Raw genomic sequence first — 22,722 nt, 5'->3', positions numbered from 1 at the left:
ATTGTTTGGGTGGCTAAAGACTGCCGGTACCTGGGAACAGACATGCAGTTAAGCACCAGCAAGTCTCTCCTTCATTGAGACAAGAGGGTGAACAAGGTGTCTCAGAGTCCTGGGCACCCCAAGTCAAAGCTTCGCACTAGTCACCATGGAATCATTCTCACAGTATGCCTGATTAACCACATGGGAGATTTCCAACTTGATTCCTAAACCAACAATCAAACTTTGGAATGCTGATCTGAAATTAAACACAGAACCTCGTGAGATTTGCCCATTACATGCCAATTCTTCCTTTGATACGAGTTAACGCATTGGTGTTGAAAACTATATGCATGTATCTAAAGGAGACTATTCAATCATCTTAAACAGTAACTTTGAATTTCCTTGCTGTAATCGCATTAAAGGAATTCAGGCCTTGAATAATTTTCAATAGGTTTTCATCATATATAGTTTCTTTTTGTATTAACTAGAATTAAAAAGAAAGGGAAAAAAGTAAAAAAATAAATTCTTGCCCAATAAAGTCCAAAGTTCCTCTGAACTACATTTTTTTCATATAATCTGCACATACATGATAGACTAAAGTGTCTGAAGGAGTTTTTACAATCAAAAGCTATCAAAACCTAATTAAATATTTAACACACACAAATCACAGAAAGAGTAGCCATCATGACTAAGAAAATTCATTTAAACCATGCCTATAACAGTTATTAAACCCTCAAATAAGATGCTAATTATGAATACATTGACCGACAATTGTAGAAGCTCTGGCAGAGGTCCTACAGTTAGGAGAGAGAGTATAATCTTGCTCCCTTTCTTATGGGCCTTGGTTGATTCACTACTCCTCCATCCTTGGATCTTCTATTTTAGTTCCCACTTTAGTCAGCAGAACCTTCACATGACAATTTCCAGTAAAAGTAAATACATAAAACTCATGAGAGACGCAAATATTCCTTGTTTACTTCCACCCAGTGCCCAGGAGGTAACTTTAATCTATAGCCTTTGATTGTGTAAATACAAATACAAATATGGACAAGAAATAGAATGCACCATTAACAAATCCCATGGGGAGACAGCTTGGGGACAAACTCAGCGAGCAGGAACAGATACAAAGCAACTGCAGCATTCACTTTTGGAGACAGACAATGCCATAACCCACACACTTTCTGGGTGTGGTTCTGTCCCATCCAATACCACAGAGACCACTTAGAGAGCAATTAATGAGTCTGCTCTGCAGCCTTAGCTAACAGCCAGTTGGCTTTTAATATGATCAATATCACCAGAACACACTTCAAGATTCATGGGTCCTATACATGCCTATCACAACATCTGGTGTACTTCATTCACTGCATCAAATGTTCCAATAACAATTATGTGGATGAAGCCAGTCAATCACTATACTCTCAAATGAACTCTAACAGAAAAATGGTAAGACAAAATACCATGTGCGCAAAACTTTTCACAAAGCAGTCACTCCATATTTGATCTCTCGGTCCCAGTCATCAAAGGAAACCTGCACAACACCTTCAAAAGGCAATCCTGGGGACTTAAATTCATAACTCTGGTAGACACTAAAAACCATGGACTCAGAGACACTGTTTTTATGGCTTGTTACAAAATTTTTAACACACCCCACTTCCTATTAACCCTTAGTTGCCCACTTCATTTTAAGTGGTCTCCTACACCATGTGTGAACCACTTAAGCTTAATCAATCCCAATTTATATTTAGCTCAGACACTCTGATTACCTTCCACAGACCAGAAAAAGAGCTCTGTGAAGCTTGAAAACTTGTAACTTTCACAACCAGAAGTTGGTCCAATAAAAGATACTACCTCATCTACCTGGTCTCTCTCATTATCTGGGATCAACACACCTATGACTACACTGAATGAAAAAAATCTCAGGTACAGTACATTAACTTGTACTTAAAAGAGTGTGCTGTCTGTTTAAGCAACTATGTTATCTGCCAAAGGACCATCAATAGAAAAAGCCCAAAATAATTCTGTCTGTGTTTAATGAACACACAAAGGCCTGGTCTACACTGTGTGGGGGGGGGGGGGAGAAATCGATCTAAGTTACACAACTTCAGCTACATGAATAACATAGTTATTCTTCAACTATGGTGTCTTCACCACGGTGAGTCGACTGCTGCCGCTCCCCCGTCGACTCCGCCTGCACCTCTCGCGGAGCTGGAGTACAGGAGTCGAAGGGAGAGCACTCAGGGGTCGATTTATCACATCTAGACTAGACACAATAAATCAACGCCCGCCGATCCGGTGGGCAGTATAGACATACCCAAAAGAATCTGAAATTGCTTTTAACAACGAATCCTTACTGGTTAGCAGTACCTATTAAAGTTCCGTTGACTTACATGATTTTCATGCTTTAGTTGGCAAAAGCGAATTAATTAAAAGTTGTATTCATTTTAACCTACAAGATATTTCTCCTCTTTATGGTAATTTCTACTAAACAATAATTACTAAAACATTTTATTCTGGCAGCACCCACTAGTGCTGAAGTTGAGTCTGTCAGCATTTTCATTACATCAGCCTAATTTCAAAGGTTATAATTCAGCTCTAAAATTTCCCTCTAGACTGTGACTGTTAATAACAAGCAATAGCCTAGGAGAAACTTTTTTTTTTTTTTTTAATAAATTCACATGGAAAACTCCTTGGCCACACCAAGATAATAAGAATGCAACAAAAATTATGGATTGCCTTTTTATAACTCAAACCCCTCCATTTTTAAAAACGAAATGTTACAGTCTGTTCATTCATGCACACTGTGCAGATTAAATAATTAACCTGTTGGAAAAACTAGACAGTAAAATGTCATATCTAGATTAATTATCAATATCCATTTAACACTCATGTCTCTAGCTGTATTAGTCTAAATCAGAAACCTATGGTAGCAGAACAGTTATATTGTTACAATCTATTATGTAGATTTGTATTTGGACACTTTTTGCCCTTTGGGAAAAAACAGAAATCTAGGAAAATAAATCAATAATATGCCAGGCATCACAGATCACCAAATACTGTAGTAGAGAGTCATCTTTTACCTTAGACACAACAAAGTACACTGAAGATGAAACTATTTCTAGCTCTTAGAGACTTCCACTTCCCTCTGACTTTATAACTAGAAGGGTAGTCCACTGTAGAATGGAGCCCATCCATGGAGTATAAGTAAGTCTCATTTCTTTACTATTTGAAGTGTTACTTGCAAAGTCTTTTTGGAATAATTTTTTTTCCTTTGCAGTACCAAATACTGCCGAAAAAGAAAAAAGTTACCTGAGCTCCTATCCAATTTAGCTTGGCTAAGAGTAAGGCCATACAATATATTTTGCTGAAGTAGATAAAAATATCTTAATTCTATCTCAAATTCACATTTAAAAATTGTGGTGTTTTAAAACAGAGGCTTAATTAATAATTTAAAAAGAAATACACACACGCTGTGTAGCAGGCATCTCAGATGGGATACTGCATATCATTTACCTTCCCCTATGACAGTTAAATTTTTAGACTAATCAAGTTAGGGTGTCCCTTTAACATTTTTCCCTAAATATTTTATTTATTTATATTATATATCTTTAGCTTTGAGTCGATAGGGCCCAGTCCTATTTAACATATTCATAAGCGATCGGGAAAAAGGGGTAAACAGTGAGGTGGCAAAATTTGTAGATGATACAAAACTATTCAAGATAGTTAAGTCCCAGGCAGACTGCGAAGGGCTACAAAAGGACCTCACATAACTGGGTAACTGGGCAACAAAATGGCAGATGAAATTTAATGTTAATAAATGCAAAGTAATGCACATTGGAAAACATAATCCTAACTATACATATAAAATGATGGGGTCTAAATTAGCTGTTACCACTCAGGAAAGAGATCTTGGAGTCATTGTGGATAGTTCTCTGAAATCTTCTACTCAATGTGCAGCGGCAGCCAAAAAAGCGAATAGAATGTTGGGAATCATCAAGAAAGGGATAGAGAATATGATATTTTCTATCATATTGCCTCTATATAAATCCATGGTACGTCCACACCCTGAATACTGCGTGCAGATGTGGTCGCCCCATCTCAAAAAAGATATATTGGAATTGGAAAAGGTTCAGAAAAGGAGGCGGGGGGAATCTCCGTATGAGGAGAGATTAATAAGACTGGGACTTTTCAGCTTGGAAAAGAGGCAACTAAGGGGGGATATGATAGAGATCTATAAAATTATGAGTGGGATAGAGAAAGTAAATAAGGAAGTGTTATTTACTCCTTCTCATAATACAAGAACAAGGGGCCACCAAATTAAATTAATAGGTAGCAGGTTTAAAACAAACAAGAAAGTATTTTTTCACACAATGCACTGTCAGCCTCTGGAACTCCTTGCCAGAGGGTGTTGTGAAGGCCAATACTATAACGGGGTGCAAAAGGGAGCTAGATAGATTCATGGAAGATTACCTATTAGCCAGGATGGGCAGAAATGGTGTCCCTAGCCTCTGTTTGCCAGAAGCTGGGATTGGGTGACAGGGCATGGATCACTTGATGATAACCTGTCTGTCCATTCCCTTTGGGGCACCTGCCATTGGCCACTGTCAGAGGACAAGATACTGGGCTTGATAGACCTTTGGTAGGACCCAGTATGGCCATTCTTATGTAAAACAAATCTATGTAACAATTTACTTTTGACATTCGATTTTTTTTTAAACCTTCCCTTGACCCAAACACTTATTCTTGGTCCATCACAAACCTTCCTTTTCATAAAAATGCTTGAGAGAATAGTTTTCAGCCCTCTAGTGTCTTTTTTATGCAAAAATATCCTCAACTGATTTCAATACTTGTTCATTGTTGGATACAGTACTGAAACTGCTCTCATACATTTAAATTAGTGACTATTTTTTTCTGCTACTTTTTTCCCCCTATCCCCTTCCTCATTCTCCTCAACTTTAATGCTGTCTTCACTACTCTTCCACAAAGAGACAGTTGAGCTGTGCAGGAGGCAGAGCCTTCTTGGGGGCCAGTCCAAGATTGTGGAACACATTCCCACCGGAAATAAGGATCATCACAGACTTCAATACCTTGCATTCCAAGTGCAAGCCACACTTCTTTGACCTCTCTAATACACACAGAGCAGCGTGTACATTAAAAAACGGTACCAAAACAACACACAATCCAATCCTGTTGGAAAGAGAAAGAGATGGACCCATGCATGACAGACATCAGTTACATCATTTAATGCACTACTGGAAGGTACTCAGATTACGATGATAGAGGTATAAGAATCTATACAAAATTACAACCAAGGGCTTGTCTACAGAAACATTTAATTCACAACAAGCTGGCATGTCAATCTACCCCTCACTACCCTGCAGCGAATTAGCTTTCCATGTGGACCTTGCTGACATGCATTAACAGTTGGTTAATGCACTTTGATCTAGTCCTGTTTCAAAGCAGACTGAGTATTCAATCCTGAGTTTTGAAATACAGTTGGCATGGTAAGATGCTATAAAAATTAGAAATTAAGTTTTATTGAACCATGCAATTGTTATCTTTGAATCAAAGTAGAAAATATATGTCAATGCGGTTAAAATTTGTTAAAAGCTCACACTATTATAATATGAGGAGAGAGAGTCAATTATTCAAAACAATTCCTCATTTGAACTATATAACCTGCCAAAAAATAATCAATCATCATCACCATTACCACCACCACCATAAAAATTAAGAACTAAAAGTCAAAGCACTGGCTTACAAACTAGCTACCACACAGTATGTACCAACTCAATACCACAAATTCTAAAACTGGAAAAATATTAGTGTAAGATGCCACAGCATTTGCTCTTTTTAGATTTACATGACAGTATTAAAATGGTAGTGCACTTTTATAACATGAAATGATTTCCTGTTCAGTTTGTAATTTACACTTCCAGTATTACATTTCTTAGAAAATAGGAATGTATCAACAGTTCATCCACCTCATTAGAATTATATTAATTTACATTCATCTTTATCTTGTCCTCAAATCACTGAACAGTAGGTGAGACTTGCTAGACAGGAGGTGACTTGTGCATAAAGCATTTTAATTTGAATTGGTTAATTTGAATTGTGTTAAGGAGTTTTTTCTCTCCCCTCCAAATCATAGTTTTCTCAAATCAAAACCTTGTAGCTAAAACAGATCTTGAACTACTGTATTTGACTCTAATGGCTACACTAACACTGAAGGTAATTCTATGTTTATATTGAAACCACAACAACAATTATTTTTTGCACGTGTGACCCTGCAATTGTTCAAACACTAAGATAGAACAAAATACTTTCAAAACACTAAGGTTCTGATCCAGCATGAGGTATAGTTCCACTGACTTCAGTGAGACCACTTTTACATGCTTACAGTGGCACACCTACTTCAGTGTTTCACTGGCTCAGGGCCTAACTCACAGGCACATTAAATTATAAGGAGCAATCCTGGACTGGCACAGTAAAAGATTAGATAATTTTTCATACCGCAGTTTCTTCTCTGAAATAAAATGATCTAAGTTTTACAAAACTGTAGTAGGTTAAATAAAAAAAATTCCTGTAAAATCATTTACAATAAAAATATTTTCAATATTTGATCTCTGGAAACAGTAGTGCAGATATAATATAGGGATAGTTCAAATGTTTAATATTTATCTTTCTATATCCCATTGGTCTATTGCACAACCTTTTGGGTTTTAATCTGTCCCCATCTTTTCCCAAGAACCCTTTCTCTGAGCTTTTTTAAAATTCCTTTTCCTTCATCCCCATATGTGTTATCTAAATTCTTGCTCCACTCCTTTGTCCATATCCTCTATCTTTATCCTATGGTATCTGTTTTGTTTTACTCTTCTCCTCGCTCCTTCTCTTCACTGAAATAAGTGGTGAGTTAAATAAAACAGGATATAGAATTGGGACTCCTCCTCTAACCTGGGATGTCTGGTTACCCTAAACTAAAGCAGAGCTGGTAGACTGCTGATCAAATCACATAGGAGAATGGTAAAAATAGGAAGATGAAAGGTCCCCCAGACACCCTGCCAATTTCCTTCCCAGTACCCAAAACCGGGGGAATCTAATGAAAACCATAGCATACTGGGAATAAAACCTCAACTAGAAGGTAGGGAAGGTGGGGCAGTGCCTTAAATACAGTTGGGGGTGGGGGCATGTACGAAAGCCAACTTGCTTCTAAACACACGCCACTCATTGGCCAATCGGTGACGGGAAGTGCTCAAGAAAGCTCTCCCATTTCCCAGACAAGATCTCTGCATGTGCTCTAGGATGGGAAGGGAAGGAATAAATGGAGGGTAAAGGCACCAGTACAGGTGAGCATGATTTCTATTCCATTCCTTGGGACTCCAGAGATTGGCCATGTACCTGCCATTCAGACACCCACCTCTGCGGAGAGAGGACATTTGACTGGTGCAGCAAGGAGGGGGATTTTGTGAACTGTAGCCAATTTGCTATCAAATGAGCCCAAAGGTGGAAAAATGAATTGAGATAAGTAAACACAAAAACTCACAAAAATGTGTCCTATTGCCAACTTGATTATAGGTGGAGCTGGTAGCACCACCTATTAAGGTTGCCCAACTCCTCCCATTACAAGTCCCTTTTTCAGTTGCAAAATTTGCCAAAGTTTAATCGTTTTAACTGAAATTTAACATATCAGCTATGCACACATTAGGCTGGATTCCCCCACTCCCCCCTCCCCCAATTTCAGCCATTTCCAAGAAAGAGGCTAGGGAAATAACATGCTTTTTCCCCCACTTTAAAAAAAAAAATGCATCCACTAATTTTGCGTGCCCACTGAGATTCCTAGGACGTGATTTTTCAGAATACTTAGCATTCTACAAAACTTCATATGTTTAAAACACAGCTCCCATTGACTTCACTTCCAATTAGGAGTGTTCAGTGCTGCTGCAAATCAAATCCTAGGGTCTCAAGCACCCCAAAAATGAGGAAAACACAATTAGGGACCATCTGTGAAGTCTGATTTAAAAGACCAAGCTAGCATCACAAGGGAATGCTGTGACAGAAGCAGGAATAGAATCTATTTCGCCAAGGCAGCATTCAACTGTCTTAGCCATAAGACCAGTTGTGTTAACACAACAGAATCTTCCTTCTCTTCCTGTAATGTCCTACCTCATTTCACTACACATCTGCCAATTACTACAACAAAAGAGGCAGTGGTCCAATGGACAATGGCCTCCTTCACTCCACAGCCCTCATTCATCTCCAAAGCAAGTCCATCCTGTGAAGCGAATGAAGCAAGGGTCCAAGCAGAAAAAAAGATTGTATAATACATATGTACAGGGGGGCCAAATCAAAGATGTGTGGGTAACCATAATTTTAGCATTTCCTTATTGTGAGCGCTTAACTTTGTAATCTTAATTATGTTTTTTAACATAAGCTTTTGTGTAATACACACAGCAATTTTTTTTTAATCTGCTGAACAACCTTTCACAAGAGAATAAGGGAAAATCTACAGAAAACCAAAATTGATATGGTGATGCTGTATAAAAGGGAAAGTGACCATCTACACTAAATGTGGTCACAACTTTTACAACATTGTGGTAAATCTTGTACAAAGAATGCCTTGTGAGGTATCATTGAAAAGGTTACGATCTACTGTATATTATCATCTCATTACAATGGATGTATTGACACTGTGTATGGAGTTCTGAAATTTTGCTGTAAGTTTGTGACTCAAACACGTTCTGGTCTGAGAAATGCCCACAAGTTAGCACTTTAGAAATAACAGAGGAGCTGTAAATAAGGATGTCTCTACATCAACCCCAAAAACACCTCAGATGACAACATGTAAGCAAATGTGCAAGCTAAAATGTGCAATTCATATGAAGGGCTGGTGGACGAGCATGTAGGGCGCTGGAACTGTGTCTCCCAGCACTCAGGCAATGGACTACCTAACCCCATGACACAGCTGATTTTTCCAGGAAAGGGGGCTATCATAACTATAAAGGGAAGGGTAATAGCTGTCCTGTGTACAGTACTATAAAATCCCTCCTGGCCAGAGACTCCAAAATCCTTTTCCCTGTAAAGGGTTAAGAAGCTCAGGTAACCTGGCTGGCATCTGACCTAAAGGACCAATAAGGGGACAAGTTACTTTCAAATCTTGGGGGGGGAAGGCTTTTGTTTGTGTTCTTTGTTTGGGAGTGTGTTCGTTCTCGGGACTGAGAGGGACCAGACATCAATCCAGGTTCTCCACATCTTTCTAAACAAGTCTCTCCTATTTCAAACTTGTAAGTAAATAGCCAGGCAAGGCGTGTTAGTTTTCCTTTGTTTTTCTCAACTTGTAAATGTACCTTTTACTAGAGTGTTTATCTTTGTTTGCTGTACTTTGAACCTGAGACTAGAGGGGAGTCCTCTGAGCTCTTTAAGTTTGATTACCCTGTAAGGTTAATTTCCATACTGATTTTACAGAGATGATTTCTACCTTTTTTTCTTTCATTAAAAGCTTTCTTTTTAGAACCTGATTGATTTTTCCTTGTTTTAAGATCCAAGGGGTTTGGATCTTGATTCACCAGGAGTTGGTGGGAGGAAGAAGGGGGGATGGTTAATTTCTCCTTGTTTTAGATCCAAGGGGTTTGGATCTGTATTCACCAGGGAATTGGTGAAAGGTTTTCTCAGGGCTTCCCAGGGTGGGAATCTAGAATTGGGAAATGGTGGCAGCGGAACCAGAGCTAAGCTGGTAGTTAAGCTTAGAAGTTTTCATGCAGGCCCCTACATTTGTACCCTAAAGTTCAAAGTGGGGATCCAGCCTTGACAGGGGCCAACATATAAAAGGTGGGAACAAAAGGCCCCTGGCCACCTCTTTCCTACCACATCTCTCTGGACTGTGGAACTCTGACAAAGGAAATTTTGAACAAAGGACTGAGGTCCCCAGAACCATTCTGGGAAACAAGAGAGACTTATAGAAACAAGCAGATACAACATCCCTGCTAGCATTTTGGATTTATAAACTCTAATTCATCTGTAATGTACTTTACTAGCTTTAACCTCTGAAAGAACTCATCTCTTTTCTTAGTAAGCTAACTAAAGATTTATTAACTAAGGATTGGGTACAGCAAGGGTAAACAACCTATGGCACACATGCCAAAGGCAGCCCGTGAGCTGATTTTCAGTGGCACTCATACTGCCCGGATCCTGGCCACCAGTCTGGAGGGGGGGGGAGGGGGGCCCGTCTGCTACTGGCCTAGGGTCCCAACCGCCAGCCTGGGGCTCTGCAGCCGCCCCAGCCATGGCCCACTGGCGCCAGCCTGGGGCAGTGAGGGGTGCAGACAGGGGCAAGAGGGGGCGCAGCTCAACACCCCCACTTTAAAAATTGTTCCAGCTCCATTGTACGGGGATATTTTAATATTCTGATTTGCTGCTTACATCACTATTACACGACATGAAACAGCGCACTGCGTTTGACGTTGTGCGTGCCGTCTGTCACGATTCTTTTCCACTGTAAGTTGAGGGGTACATTTAATAAAATGTCAGCTCCTAAGAAAGCAAAGTTAGATGTCCGGTCATTTCAGCCTTTTTGGACAGACATTTGGATTCATTCAAAAGAAGGACCCTGCTGTTTGTGCTTTCTGTTGTGAAAGCATTGTTTATCGCACATCAACTGTTCACCGACATTTTCAAACGAAGCAAGAGAAAATCTTTCTCGACAAAGCAGACAAGACTGAAATCAAAAAGGCAGTATGAGAAGCAAAGCAGTCTTTTTAAATGCTTAAGTGTAAGTAAAAAACAAGCCACAAAAGGAAGATACAAGATTGCACAGTGCATTGCAAAAAGCAGAAAGCGGTTTACAGATGGGAAATATTAAAAAAAAAAAAATTTCAGCAGTTCAAAGGTTTGGTCAATGATTTGCCAAATAGGATCATATCTTTATAAATAAAAGAACTGCCTGTCTCTGCCAGAACAGTTGAGAGACACATAAGCAAAATGGCAGAAAACATTAACGAAAAGCAGACAATTGCATTAAAAGACACAGCAGTGTTTAGCGTTGCAGTTGATGAGAGCGTGGATATAAATGACGTTCCACGTTTGGCAGTTGTTGAAAGATATTGTGCTTCCAATGAAATCCAAGAGGAACTTTGTTGCCTAAAACCCCTGGATGGTACAACAAAGGGGGAAGATATCGTGGAAAGTTTTGTAAACCATTTTGAAGAATGAGGATTTGACATCAGAAAAATATTTTGTGTGACAACAGATGGTGCTCCTGCCGTGGTCGGAAAACAGAAGGGATTTGTAAAGTTACTTGAAGATCAAATTGGCCGCCCGACAGTCAAATTTCACTACATCAACCATCAAGAAAATCTGTGTGCTAAAATTTCTAATTCAGAGCTTAATAATGTGATGAATACAGTGGTGAGAATTGTGAATTTCCTTGTCGCTCTATCTGCTTTGACTCACAGACAGTTTCAAGCACTGCTAGAAGAGATGGTCAGTGCTTATAACGACATTCCACTTCACAGCAACATTCAGTGGCTAAGTTGTGGCAAGGTTTTGGTGTGCTTTGTAAACTGTTTTGATGCAATCAATGCCTTTTTGTCGGAAAAAAGGCAAAACTATCCCAAACTGGATGATGACAAATGGCTGTGTAAGCTCATGTTTCTAACTTACATCACCGCTCACCTAAACAAACTCAACCTCTGTCTCCAGGGTGCAGAGCAAACAGTTCTGGATCTTTATGAAGCCTGGAAGGCATTTGTTGTAAAAAAGCAGTTTTTTCTCGGGATATTCAAACTTCGACTTTCTGCTACTTCCAACAAATAAAAGAGCTATCAACACATTGCACTGTCAGTGTCAATGAGATTGGAATGTACATGAAAGAACAGGAATCAGAATTTTCTGACAGATTTCAAGACTTCCAGCGATTTGGCCAATGCTTTCTTTTCTAATTAAACCTGAAAAGTGCAACGAAAGCGACTTAGATTTGTCTGTACTTCAGTGGATGGGTGTTGAAGATTTTGAAATGCAGCTCATTCAATTAAAAAGCTCAGAATTGTGAGCATCAAAGTTTGGAGTTCTGCGGAGTGCACTTGAAGCTACCGAGAGAGATCATGGGGCCTCTATTCTGACCTGCTGGACTTCCCTGCGAGTGAAATTTAACTGTTTGAAGAAAATTGTATTTACAATGCTTTCAGCATTTGGATCCAGATACCTGTGTGAACAGGTATTTTCACACATGAAACCTGTCCTCTGTCCCTCTCGGAGCCGGTTAACAATCGATCACTCAGAAGCCTGTGTGCAGCTTAAAATATCCAAATATGTGCCAGACATTGGAAAACTCAGCAAGAAAAAGCAAGGGCAAGGATCACACTAAATTGATAAGATCTGTATTTTAATTTAATTTTAAATGAAGCCTCTTAAACATTTTAAGAACCTTATTTACTTTACATACAACAATAGTTTAGTTATATATTATAGACTTATAGAAAAAGACCTTCTTAAAATGTATTACTGGCATGCGAAACCTTAAATTAGAGTGAATAAATGAAGACTGGGCACACCACTTCTAAAAGGTTGCCGACCCCTGGGGTACAGCATTATTTTTGGTATGTGATCTGAAGTATCTTTTGACCTAGGTAAGTGACTAGCCACCTGGGCCTGGAAGAACCTAATGTGTGGCGAATTTGGTATTAATAACCTTTTGTCGTGAAGTCCACTTTGCCTGGGTGGTTATAAGTGGCTGGAATGCCCAAGGATACTGTCTGTACTCGGTGGTAAAACTAGTATAGAGGTCCAGCAGTGAACCTTTATTGCTGGCTTGGTGAAATCAAATGATAGAATATACCACCAGTTTGGGATGTCTGCTCTATTTTCTGACAGTCTGCCCTGTGTTTGGCTCTCTTAGCTGTGACCCATTCCAGATACGGTGACAGATATACCTGCTATAAAAATTACTTTAAGTGGAATAAAAACAAGATCTGCAAGTGAGTTAGTAGTCACATTCAAGTCTTGGTGCACCAGCAATTATAAAACAAGTGGGCATGGTGATATTCCAAGTGTTCACATGTAATTTCTTGCCTTAAAACTCCTCCCCTCGCCCCCCAAAACTTGAGTGACATCGCACAGTAAAGAATGCTTCTACTTTGAAACACGACTAAAATGGCATTGTAGGCATTCCATAACAAATGTGCTCAGTTTACAAGTAAAAAAATATTTGGAATTTTAAATTTTATTTTGGGAGGTATGATGCATTTTGGGGAAGAGCAGGGGATGGGGTTGAGAAGAGTTTACTAGGTTTCGTTACTTGTTTTTAACTGTCAGGACTGCTAATCCAACCTGGACTCAAAGACAAACTGAATTCCTTCCCTCACATATCACCATTAGTAATAGAGGTCTTCCAGATAAAATTAAGCCCTCAATTACAACCTGTGTAACCCCTCCGTCTTCAGACTATGCACTCACAACAGATGCTGTGCAAGAACAGAATTCAGCTCACTCAGTGTTAGCTTTGCAGTGCTAACTGAAATAAAAAGAAAAAAGGCATTTTTTTTCACGAAAGTAAATTGATATGTTTTTTCCATATACGCAGGGAGCAGACCCGTTGAATAAAAAGATCCCATGTTTTTAGTCCGTTTTCAAGTACAACACTTATGTTTAGGCCAAAAATGTCCACTGTAAAGATTTTAAGGAGTTCAAAGGAATACTTGTATTCCATGAGAACATTTATAAACCTGCAAACAGCAACTAAAAAGACTTCAACAGTGAAGAAAAAACAAGTATTTAGACCTCATATATAGCAATCTATTTTATGTTTCTAATTAAATATTCGTAAGAGTACAACACTATGTATGCATGTAGTATTTAAGTACTACAGACAGAACAGCTTTAAATTACTGGGGGGGGGAACCAGAGACATTAATAACTAAAACAAACCAAAACTAACCTAGGAGGAGGAACAGCAACCAATAATGCAAGAGAATGAAATACAAAAAATAAGCCGGGGGGGGGAAAAAAAAAAAAAAAAGAATTTGCCAATCACAGACTATGCTATCAGACAAAGTGATTTAGAGTCATGTTGGGCAGCATGGGATACATGGGTCATGGAAAAGAATGCATTTGATAAAGTGACCACAGATGATCAACAAAAATTGTTTATCAAAAAAGCAAATAGAAAAACTCAAACACATTGGGGCTCAGTCCAGATGACCCCATTCACCCCTTTGACCTTTCACTGGCGTTCTCATTTTTTCAATATTATTCTCAAGCTGCAACTATATCACGTCTCTATATTGATTATTTCCTTTTCAAGCATTGTTCTCAAGCCAAGATGGCAATCATATGTATAATGTAATTACTACTAAAAAATATAGCCAGTCTGGGAGTACTAAGAAATTAAATTATCTAAACAGCTAAAATTACTTGACAACAATTCTTACCTCTGTTACTTTGGGTTGAAGTCTTAAAGATTCAGGATTCATACGAGGGATATCTATGTGAATCTAATTAAACAAAACATTTTAGAAAAAAAATCAGTAAGTACATACAATTTATTTTTTAACATTATTGAACTTTCATTTTTTCTTGACTGTTTTTGTTAGAATATGTCTATAACCAGAAATGTATCCTGAGACCCTATTCTGCCATCATTTAGAATGGTGGCCTTTAAAAGCTTTCTAGGGGCTGGTCCTCACTACATAGTTAGGTGGATGCAAGGCAGTTTACATCGACCTAGTTGTGCATATGTCTCAAATTGATCTTCCACTGCTGTAAATACTCCGTTATGTTAGCATTGTAACACCATCGTAACTCCCTGAACAGCGTTGAGCCACAGTCAATGTACTTAGGTCAATAAATGGTGACTATAGACACTGCATTACTTAGGTCAACCCCATCCTCCAGCAGCTTGACAATGCCCCACACCAACCACTTTGGTTACCATTGTGAACACCACTGCCCAGGAGTCATACAGAAGCCCCCCCTTCCCTTTAAAGTCTAATGAATTTTTTAAATTAGTTTTCCTGATTGCCTGGCTTGGCGAGCACACCTAGCAGCTCTCCATTGTTAAGTGCAACAGCCCAGCTGACCATGCTAGCTACGCATTCCAGACACGCTCCTGCCTATAACAGACAGGAGATATTGGATCTCCTGGGCATGTGGAGAGAAGAGGCTCTGCAGGCACAGATCAGAAACATTGACATCTACGAGCAGATTGTTATGGTGATGCAGGAGAAGGGCTACAGCAGGGATCATCAGCAGCGTCACATGAAAGCCAAAGAGCTGCGACAGGCATACAAGAAAGACAATCGATCCAATGCTGAGTCCCAGATATGCCACTTTTAAAAAGAGCTGCATGCCTTTCTCAGCAGAGACCCTACCATCCGCAACAGTACCATGGCTACCTGCAAGGAGCTTGAGTCACAAGCCCCTGCTGTAAACAGCAAGGAGAAGGAGGTGGTGGGGTATTTGTTTTACAATTGCATGGGTTGGGTTTTTTTTTTTTTTAAACACTGGATTTTGTTAGGGAATAAAATTCTATTATTTGGAATACAGTTCATCTTTATTAGTTCACAACATATGCTGCCAAGTGCTCAGCAGTTCTGAAAGCAATCCGTTACCCTTTATTGCACAACGTGAGACAGCCCATAGGATCATTCACAAACAGAATTAATAGTTGCATTGACAATGTAAAACTGCGACATGTACCGCAATCATCACATGATTCCTACCAGCCACAAAAGAGCACATTACAGCACCATATACTATTCTGTCTCACTGTTAAAATGGTCTTTCAAAGCCTCCCTGAGCCGTATAGCTCCACGTTGAGCTCTTCTAATAGCTTTTGTACCTGGCTGCTCAAATTCAGCAGATAGCTACTCGGCTCCTGCCCTCCACTCCGGCAGACACTTTTCTCCCTTTGCTTCACAGATATTATGCAGGACACAGCAGGCAGCTATAACCATTGGATATTTTTCTCACTGAGGTCCAATCTTGTGAGTAAATTACACCAGTGACACAGGTGCCAACTCCTTGTGTGATCCAGGCCTGGATCACACACGGGGGATGGGGGGAGGAGAGAAACAGTGGATGCTCAGCACCCACCAACCATAGCTGATCAGGGGCACTGCCAAATAGCTTGAAAAGAAGAACAACAAAAATGATTACAGGTCCTGAAAACATGACCTATGAGGGAAGATTGAAAAAAAAAAAACGGGGGGGTGGGGGGGGGGGAGACTTGATAATGGTTTTCAAGTACATAAAAGGTTGTTACAAGGAGGAGGGAGAAAAATTGTTCTCTTTAACATCAGAGGATAGAACAAGAAGTAATGCGCTTAAATGCACCAAGGGCAGTTTAGGTTGGACATTATGAAAAAACTTCCTAACTGTCAGGGTGGTTAAGAACTGGAATAAAATTGCCTAGGGAGGTTGTGGAATCTCCGTCATTGTCTAACCTGCTCATACAAAACCTCTAATCACCTGTCATGGATGGTCTAGATCAGGAGTAGGCAAACTTTTTGGCCCGAGGGCCATATCAGGGTGACGAAACTGTAAGGAGGGCTGGATAGGGAAGCCTGTGCCTCCCCAAACAGCCTGGCCCCCGCCCCCTATCCGCCAGCTCCCACTTCCTGCCCCCAGACTGCCACCCTCAGAATCCCTGACCCATCCAATCCTACCCCTGTTCACTGTCCCCTGACCGCCCCCTCCTGGGACCCCCTGCCCCTAACCGCCCCCCAACCCCATATCCAACCTCCCCTGCTCCCTGTCCCCGGGACTGTCCTGACCCCTATCCACACCCCCACCCCTGACAGGCCACCTGGGACTTCCACACATATCCAATACTTAGTCCTGCCTTGAGTGCAGAGGACTGAACTAAAAGACCTCTCAAGGTCCCTTCCAGTCCTACGATTCTATCACTATTTTAAACAATGTGCCAGACAAGAAGGAACTTTTGGGACAAATGAAATTAAGTGGATTTCCTAGGAAATGCTAGAGAGAATACAAATTCACACCTCTGGACCTAACCTTCTGAAACTCTGACCTGAGGTGAAACCCATTGTCTGCTGATTATCTGAAGATCAACGCCCCAAGCTGCATAAAGTAGAGACTCGGGGCATGTCTACACATAGAGTGCTGCTGAAGCAGAGCTATATCGATGCAACTGCGCCACCAAAATACATGTGGTGAAGACACTATGCCAACGGGAGAGAGCTCTCCCGTCAGCATAATAAAACCACCTCCACGAATGCTGTGCCACAAGCACTTGTGTTGGTGTAACTTATGTTGCTAGGGGGGTGGTTTATTCAGACCCCTGAGCGACAAAATTTATGCCAACATAGGCTGTAGTGTAAACAGCCTCAGATTCATGACTGAGCTTATTGTAACCGCAGAAAAACATTTTGGTGGGGTTTGAAGGACTTATCACCTGCCACAGCCCTTGTTAGAGTTGAGTGTGATCTCTAGTAAGTTTATTAGCTTAGCATGCATGTAGGTTCTTTCATTGTTTTTCTCTCTAATATTTTCACCTTCAGAATAAATATGCTTCCTTAGAAAGGGCTGCATGGTACTTTGTAACTCTGGGCAATTATGCTGTTTATAGTCTCTGAGGAGAAAGTAAAGTGCAGATGCAGGCCGCCTAGCCCATCTGGCTTGCTAAGCAACTCAGTGTGGGCAGGAACCAGTGTAGCCTGGAAAGACCCCGGTCAGGAGGGAAAGAGGTTGATTTCTGCCCAAGAGAGGTGAAGTCCGATAAGCCAGGAGCCTAAAAGTGGGTAATCTTGCTGGACCAAGAAGGGGGATATAGAGATGCAGTTGCCCTGAACTGTGACATACTGTTTTTTAATTTTAAAATACAATCTCCTGTCATCAACAAAACATGTACTTGTATCTTTCTCCTGCTCTTTTAACATAAGCCACCAAGTTTCAAAATAGCTAAATCAATTCTTTCATAAAACATTTCCAGTGTTTGTCCTTTTGGCAGGGTGAGGTGCAGGGGCCAGGAGGAGAGAAAGAGGAAAGATTAGACACAGACAGCCTATCTAGGTTTTTACAGCCTTCTCTGGTACCTAAGGCTTTGCCTACACCAGCACTTTTGTCGGTTAGGGGTGTGAAAACACATAGCCCTGACACACAGTTTCAAAAGCGCTGGTGTGGACAACGCTGTGTCATTGGGACATCCTCTTCCACCAACATCGCTACTGCTACTTGTTGGGGGTGGTTTAATTATGCCAGCAGGACAGCTCTCCTCCACCGGCATAAAGCAGCTACACAGGAGACCTTACAGCGCCACAGTTGCAGTGGTACAGCTGTGCCATTGTAAGGTCCAGAGTGTAGACATAACCTATGTTCCTGTGAACTAGTCATATGGGCATATGCCCCCCTAGTGTCTAATCAATCTTCCACAACCCCAATGTGTCCCAAAAATCTCAAATCCTTTAGTGGTAAAAATAGAACGCACTGATCATCCAAAAATTGTGGAAACCCTGCATGTAGAATCATCATTTGGTAGCTTTTGGTGAATTTGATTGTTTCATTTATCACATGTCCTATGGGGATACGTTAAAAGCACTTAGCTCATACTCCTCAACTCCTCTTCTCCCCTCCCCTGCCCATTAATTTCTTTACTTTCATTGAAGTAGCAGTCAATTTCAAGTCCTCTATTCTAATGCTATAGTGCCACTTCAAAGCATTCGGAAAAGCGACTTTGGGAACACTGGGGAATAATCTAAAGACTCAACTGGAAAAAAACTGGAAGAATGAATGTTGAACTGGGAAGAAAGGTTAGCTGAAGGTCCCAATTTGAACTGGAATTAATATCAGAAATTAGTCTGTATTGTAAAACTGGTGTTCACTGGGGAAAGAAAAAAAGCCTACAGTTGCAGATCTACCCTATTACAGTAACTATGTTAATGGCTAGACCAACCCTGTTAAGGGGCAGCAGGTCTGCCTGCTCTTCTGGGGAGAATGTGAAGTATGACATGTATCTGTCGGAGCATACAGTCCCCCCAGCTATGCCACTGGGTGCACTGGGGAGCAGAGTCTCAAAACTCCGCCTTCTCCCACTCCCACCAGTAGTGCCGAAACAGGGGAGTCCCATCACTTTTAAAAGCGGGAGGGCTATGCGAGTGGAGAGTGGGGTCCTGGGGGGAAGGGACTGCCCGGAAGCGAAGCCACAGAGGGAAGGGGCCGCACTGTTCCCTCTCCCCCCACCCCCATTAGGGAGCTTCTGCCACTCTTGATTCTCCCAGCCCCATGAGATGGGGAAGCTTTCTGAAGCCTGTTTCCCCTCATGTGCAGGAAGTGATAAGGTTGCATACCAAGTGCCCTAAATGATTTAATATCTTGATATTTAATGTTTTAGAATCAAAGAAATAAATTAAAAATGTTCTAAATTACAGATCAATTAAAGATGCTCAATATTACTGAACAGTCTTTGCTAGATGTAATTGTGGTAAAGCACAAAAACAATTATTGAACATATGGCTAAACAAAAATATCCTTCTGCTTATCTATGAAGTAGTAATAAAGCAATATAGAATATACTGAATATGTTATCGAATATATTTTTCATTTTTCACGTATGTTAAGAGTTTTCAATAAGCTACTCTACCTGTCTGTATGTGTCTTGATGATTTTCATCATTTCTGGAGTCATAATATTGTTCAATAAAAGCAAAATACTCTTTTCGTTTTCTCTGTAAAGTGCCTTCTCTTCGGTCCACATTGGCAGGAAGGTAACCCTGAAAATAAGGAAAAAAAATCATTTCAATCATCAGCTTTTTACAGGGATATGAAAGCTACAGTTCAATATGAAATTTATATTTCAAACTTTTTCAGATAAAAATAGTTATTCCGTTTTGTTTTTTTAAGCAGAAATAGGTTGCAGCCCAAAATAAATTCTCTAATTAACTTAGAACAAATGTATACAAGACACTGAATTCTTTATTACTTTAAACACCTTGGGTTTGGGAGCAGGGGTAAGAGGGTGTTCCATTTAGCTGCTACCAGATATTCCTCACTCTGGTGGCTTGATGCTTGCAGCAATTTCTATGATCAAAATTTTGGATGCCCAGTATGATGAGATGACCAGAAAATCATACTCAGCTAAATGGGAAACAGTTAGGCCTTGAAAAAGAACAGTTCATGTCTGCATTATATATCGCAGGAAAGTTATTACATACAGCAGTGTCTCCCAAACTTGGGACGCTGCTTGTGTAGGGAAAGCCCCTGGCGGGCCGGGTCGATTTGTTTACCTACCACGTCTGCAGGTCCAGCCGATCGCAGCTCCCACCGGCCGCGGTTCGCTGCTCCAGGCCAATGGGAGCAGCTGGAAGCGGTGGCCAGTACGTCCCTTGGCCCACGCCGCTTCCCGCAGCTCCCATTGGCCTGGAGCAACGAACCGCTGCCAGTGGGAGCCGCGATCAGCCGGACCTGCGGATGCGGCAGGTAAACAAAACTGCCCAGCCCGCCAGGGGCTTTCCCTACAGAAGCAGCGTCCCAAGTTTGGGAAACACTGACATACAGTGTTAACAGTGCAATCCTGTATGGATCTGAAAAGGTTAGAAGGGCAAGAACAAGTACCTTCACATGAAGAATCTTTCAACCAGTCCTTTGTTTTTTTTCCAGTTCAAACTGAACACAAAATACAACTTTAGACATTTTTACTTCAGAATGTGCATTTTTAAAAAAGACAATTTAAGCATATTTTTTCTACAAGTAGTAATTACTCATCAAAAATGCAGAGCAGATGTTTGCCTTCCAAAAAGAAAACCACACAATAAGTTAGCATTACTATTTTCTGTATGAAAAGATTTTGTTAATTAGCAGATTTCAGTGTGGCCTAGGGTGGCCAACTTTCTAATTTGTGAAAACCAGACACTGAGCGGGAGGAACCTCCCCGCCCCCTGCTCCACCTCTTTCCCTTGAGGCCCTGCACCCCATTCCTCTTCTCCCCCTCCCCCACTGTCGCTCGCTGCTCTCTCCACCACTCTCACCCTGCCAGCTGAGCAGGGCTATAGGGGTGGAGAGGTGAGTGGGGCAGGATGTTGGAGAGAGAGCTGCACACCTGGGATGGGGGGGGGTGTGACTGGGACAGAGTGGGGGAGGGAGAGTCGCACTCCATGCGTTGGGTGGGTGAGTGAGGACAGACGGGGCAGGATGGGGGAGCCGCTGGTACCTCTCTGTACTGGAACCATTCCTCAGTATTCCACTGCTCCTCCAGGCTCCAGCAGCACTTGCTGCTGTTCCTGCCCCTTGGGGGTGGAGGCCGGTTACAGCAGCTAACCGGGCTTTTGGCGTACGGTCAGCAGTGCTGACGGACACTGTCAGGTTCCCTTTTCGATGGAAAACTGGATACCTGGCAAACCTGACAATCACACAATTATTTTATTCCTTTCATTTCATTCATTTTTAAAAACCTGCATGCTACCTCTTTCTCATTCAAAATGAAAAAAAAAAAAGGTACATATGCATATGCCCTTGCAGTCCAAATCATCTTAGAGCAGAACATATATTCAAACCCTTCAACATATTTCAGGGATTTTATTAAACTATTTCAAAACAACACGAAAGCCTTAAAATTCTTTTTTATGGCTACAGCTTCCTTTAAAAATTGATTCTCCTTTAGGATTAAGTAGTAAATATTAACAGCGACCTTGCCATGAAATATGGGCCCCTTCGAGTTCGGCATTTCTTGCTGGGAAGTCAGATCCGATCTAGATGGAGCTATGTAACTTTATATTAGCAGCTTCATGAGAAATCATATTTGTGCCACTTTAAACTCATCTCGCTGTGCCACAGAAGATCCCCTCAGACAGAGGGTAACAACAGTCCTTTCATCTGGTGAGGCCTCATCTGGAATACTGTGTCCAGTTTTGGGCCCCACACTACAAGAAGGATGTGGAAAAATTGGAAAGAGTCCAACGGAGGGCAACAAAAATGATTAGGGGTCTGGAGCACATGACTTATGAGGAGAGGCTGAGGGAACTGGGATTGTTTAGTCTCCAGAACAGAAGAATGAGGGGGGATTTGATAGCAGCCTTCAACTACCTGAAGGGGGGTTCCAAAGAGGATGTAGCTCGGCTGTTCTCAGTGGTGGCAGATAACAGAAAAGGAGCAACGGTCTCAAGTTGCAGTGGGGGAGGTTCAGGTTGGATATTAGAAAAACTATTTCACTAAGAGGGTGGTGAAACACTGGAATGCATTACCTAGGGAGGTGGTGGAGTCTCCTTCTTTGGAGGTTTTTAAGGCCCGGCTTGTCAAAGCCCTGGCTGGGATGATTTAGTTGGGGATTGGTCCTGCTTTGAGCAGGGGGTTGGACTAGATGACCTCTTGAGGTCCCTTCCAACCCTGATATTCTATGATTCATGCAGTATCTATCACTGCTTTCCATCCAAACTGATAGTTCAGGTCTCCAGCTAAGTGGTTTATGTAAACACAACACTATATATCAAAGAAAACCAAAAATATGCCGTTATTTATAAACCTTCTTAAAAAACAAACCCTATGTCAGAAGATGTTTCCATAATTAGCAAATGGAATGCTTCTTGAATATTCAGGTGCATATAAAATGAATACTGGATGCTTTATACAGGAAGTCTAATTAAAGCAGTTGCAATTCAAACAAGCAATACTAGTATTTCGTTGGATTGCAAAGAAGACTGTTTCATCAATTCCAAATTTCACACAAATTGAGAAGAGGGGCTTTAAAAATTACTTCAGTAAGATGTCATTCTTAACGGAGATGGTTCTAAACTTAAAGCAAATTTGA

The 22,722-nt window shown here is 40.9% G+C and overlaps 1 protein-coding gene across 2 annotated transcripts in view; it reads right to left on the bottom strand.

Moving 5' to 3' along the window:
* TBC1D22A (TBC1 domain family member 22A) overlaps window positions 1-22,722 on the bottom strand; it is a 433,739-nt gene that overhangs the window by 325,522 nt on the left and 85,495 nt on the right. For both annotated transcript variants that reach the window (XM_034767118.1, XM_034767128.1), the window contains exons 6-7: window positions 19,565-19,693; window positions 14,397-14,459 (exon numbers count right to left, since the gene is read on the bottom strand). In XM_034767118.1, the coding sequence (XP_034623009.1) occupies window positions 14,397-14,459; window positions 19,565-19,693 (192 nt within the window). The remainder of the gene's footprint in view (window positions 1-14,396; window positions 14,460-19,564; window positions 19,694-22,722) is intronic.

Source organism: Trachemys scripta, chromosome 1 (assembly GCF_013100865.1).
Source record: "Trachemys scripta elegans isolate TJP31775 chromosome 1, CAS_Tse_1.0, whole genome shotgun sequence".
NCBI lineage: Eukaryota > Metazoa > Chordata > Testudines > Emydidae > Trachemys > Trachemys scripta.
The sequence above is the reverse complement of the archived record's forward strand: the minus strand, read 5'-3'. Positions and strand labels throughout refer to the sequence as shown.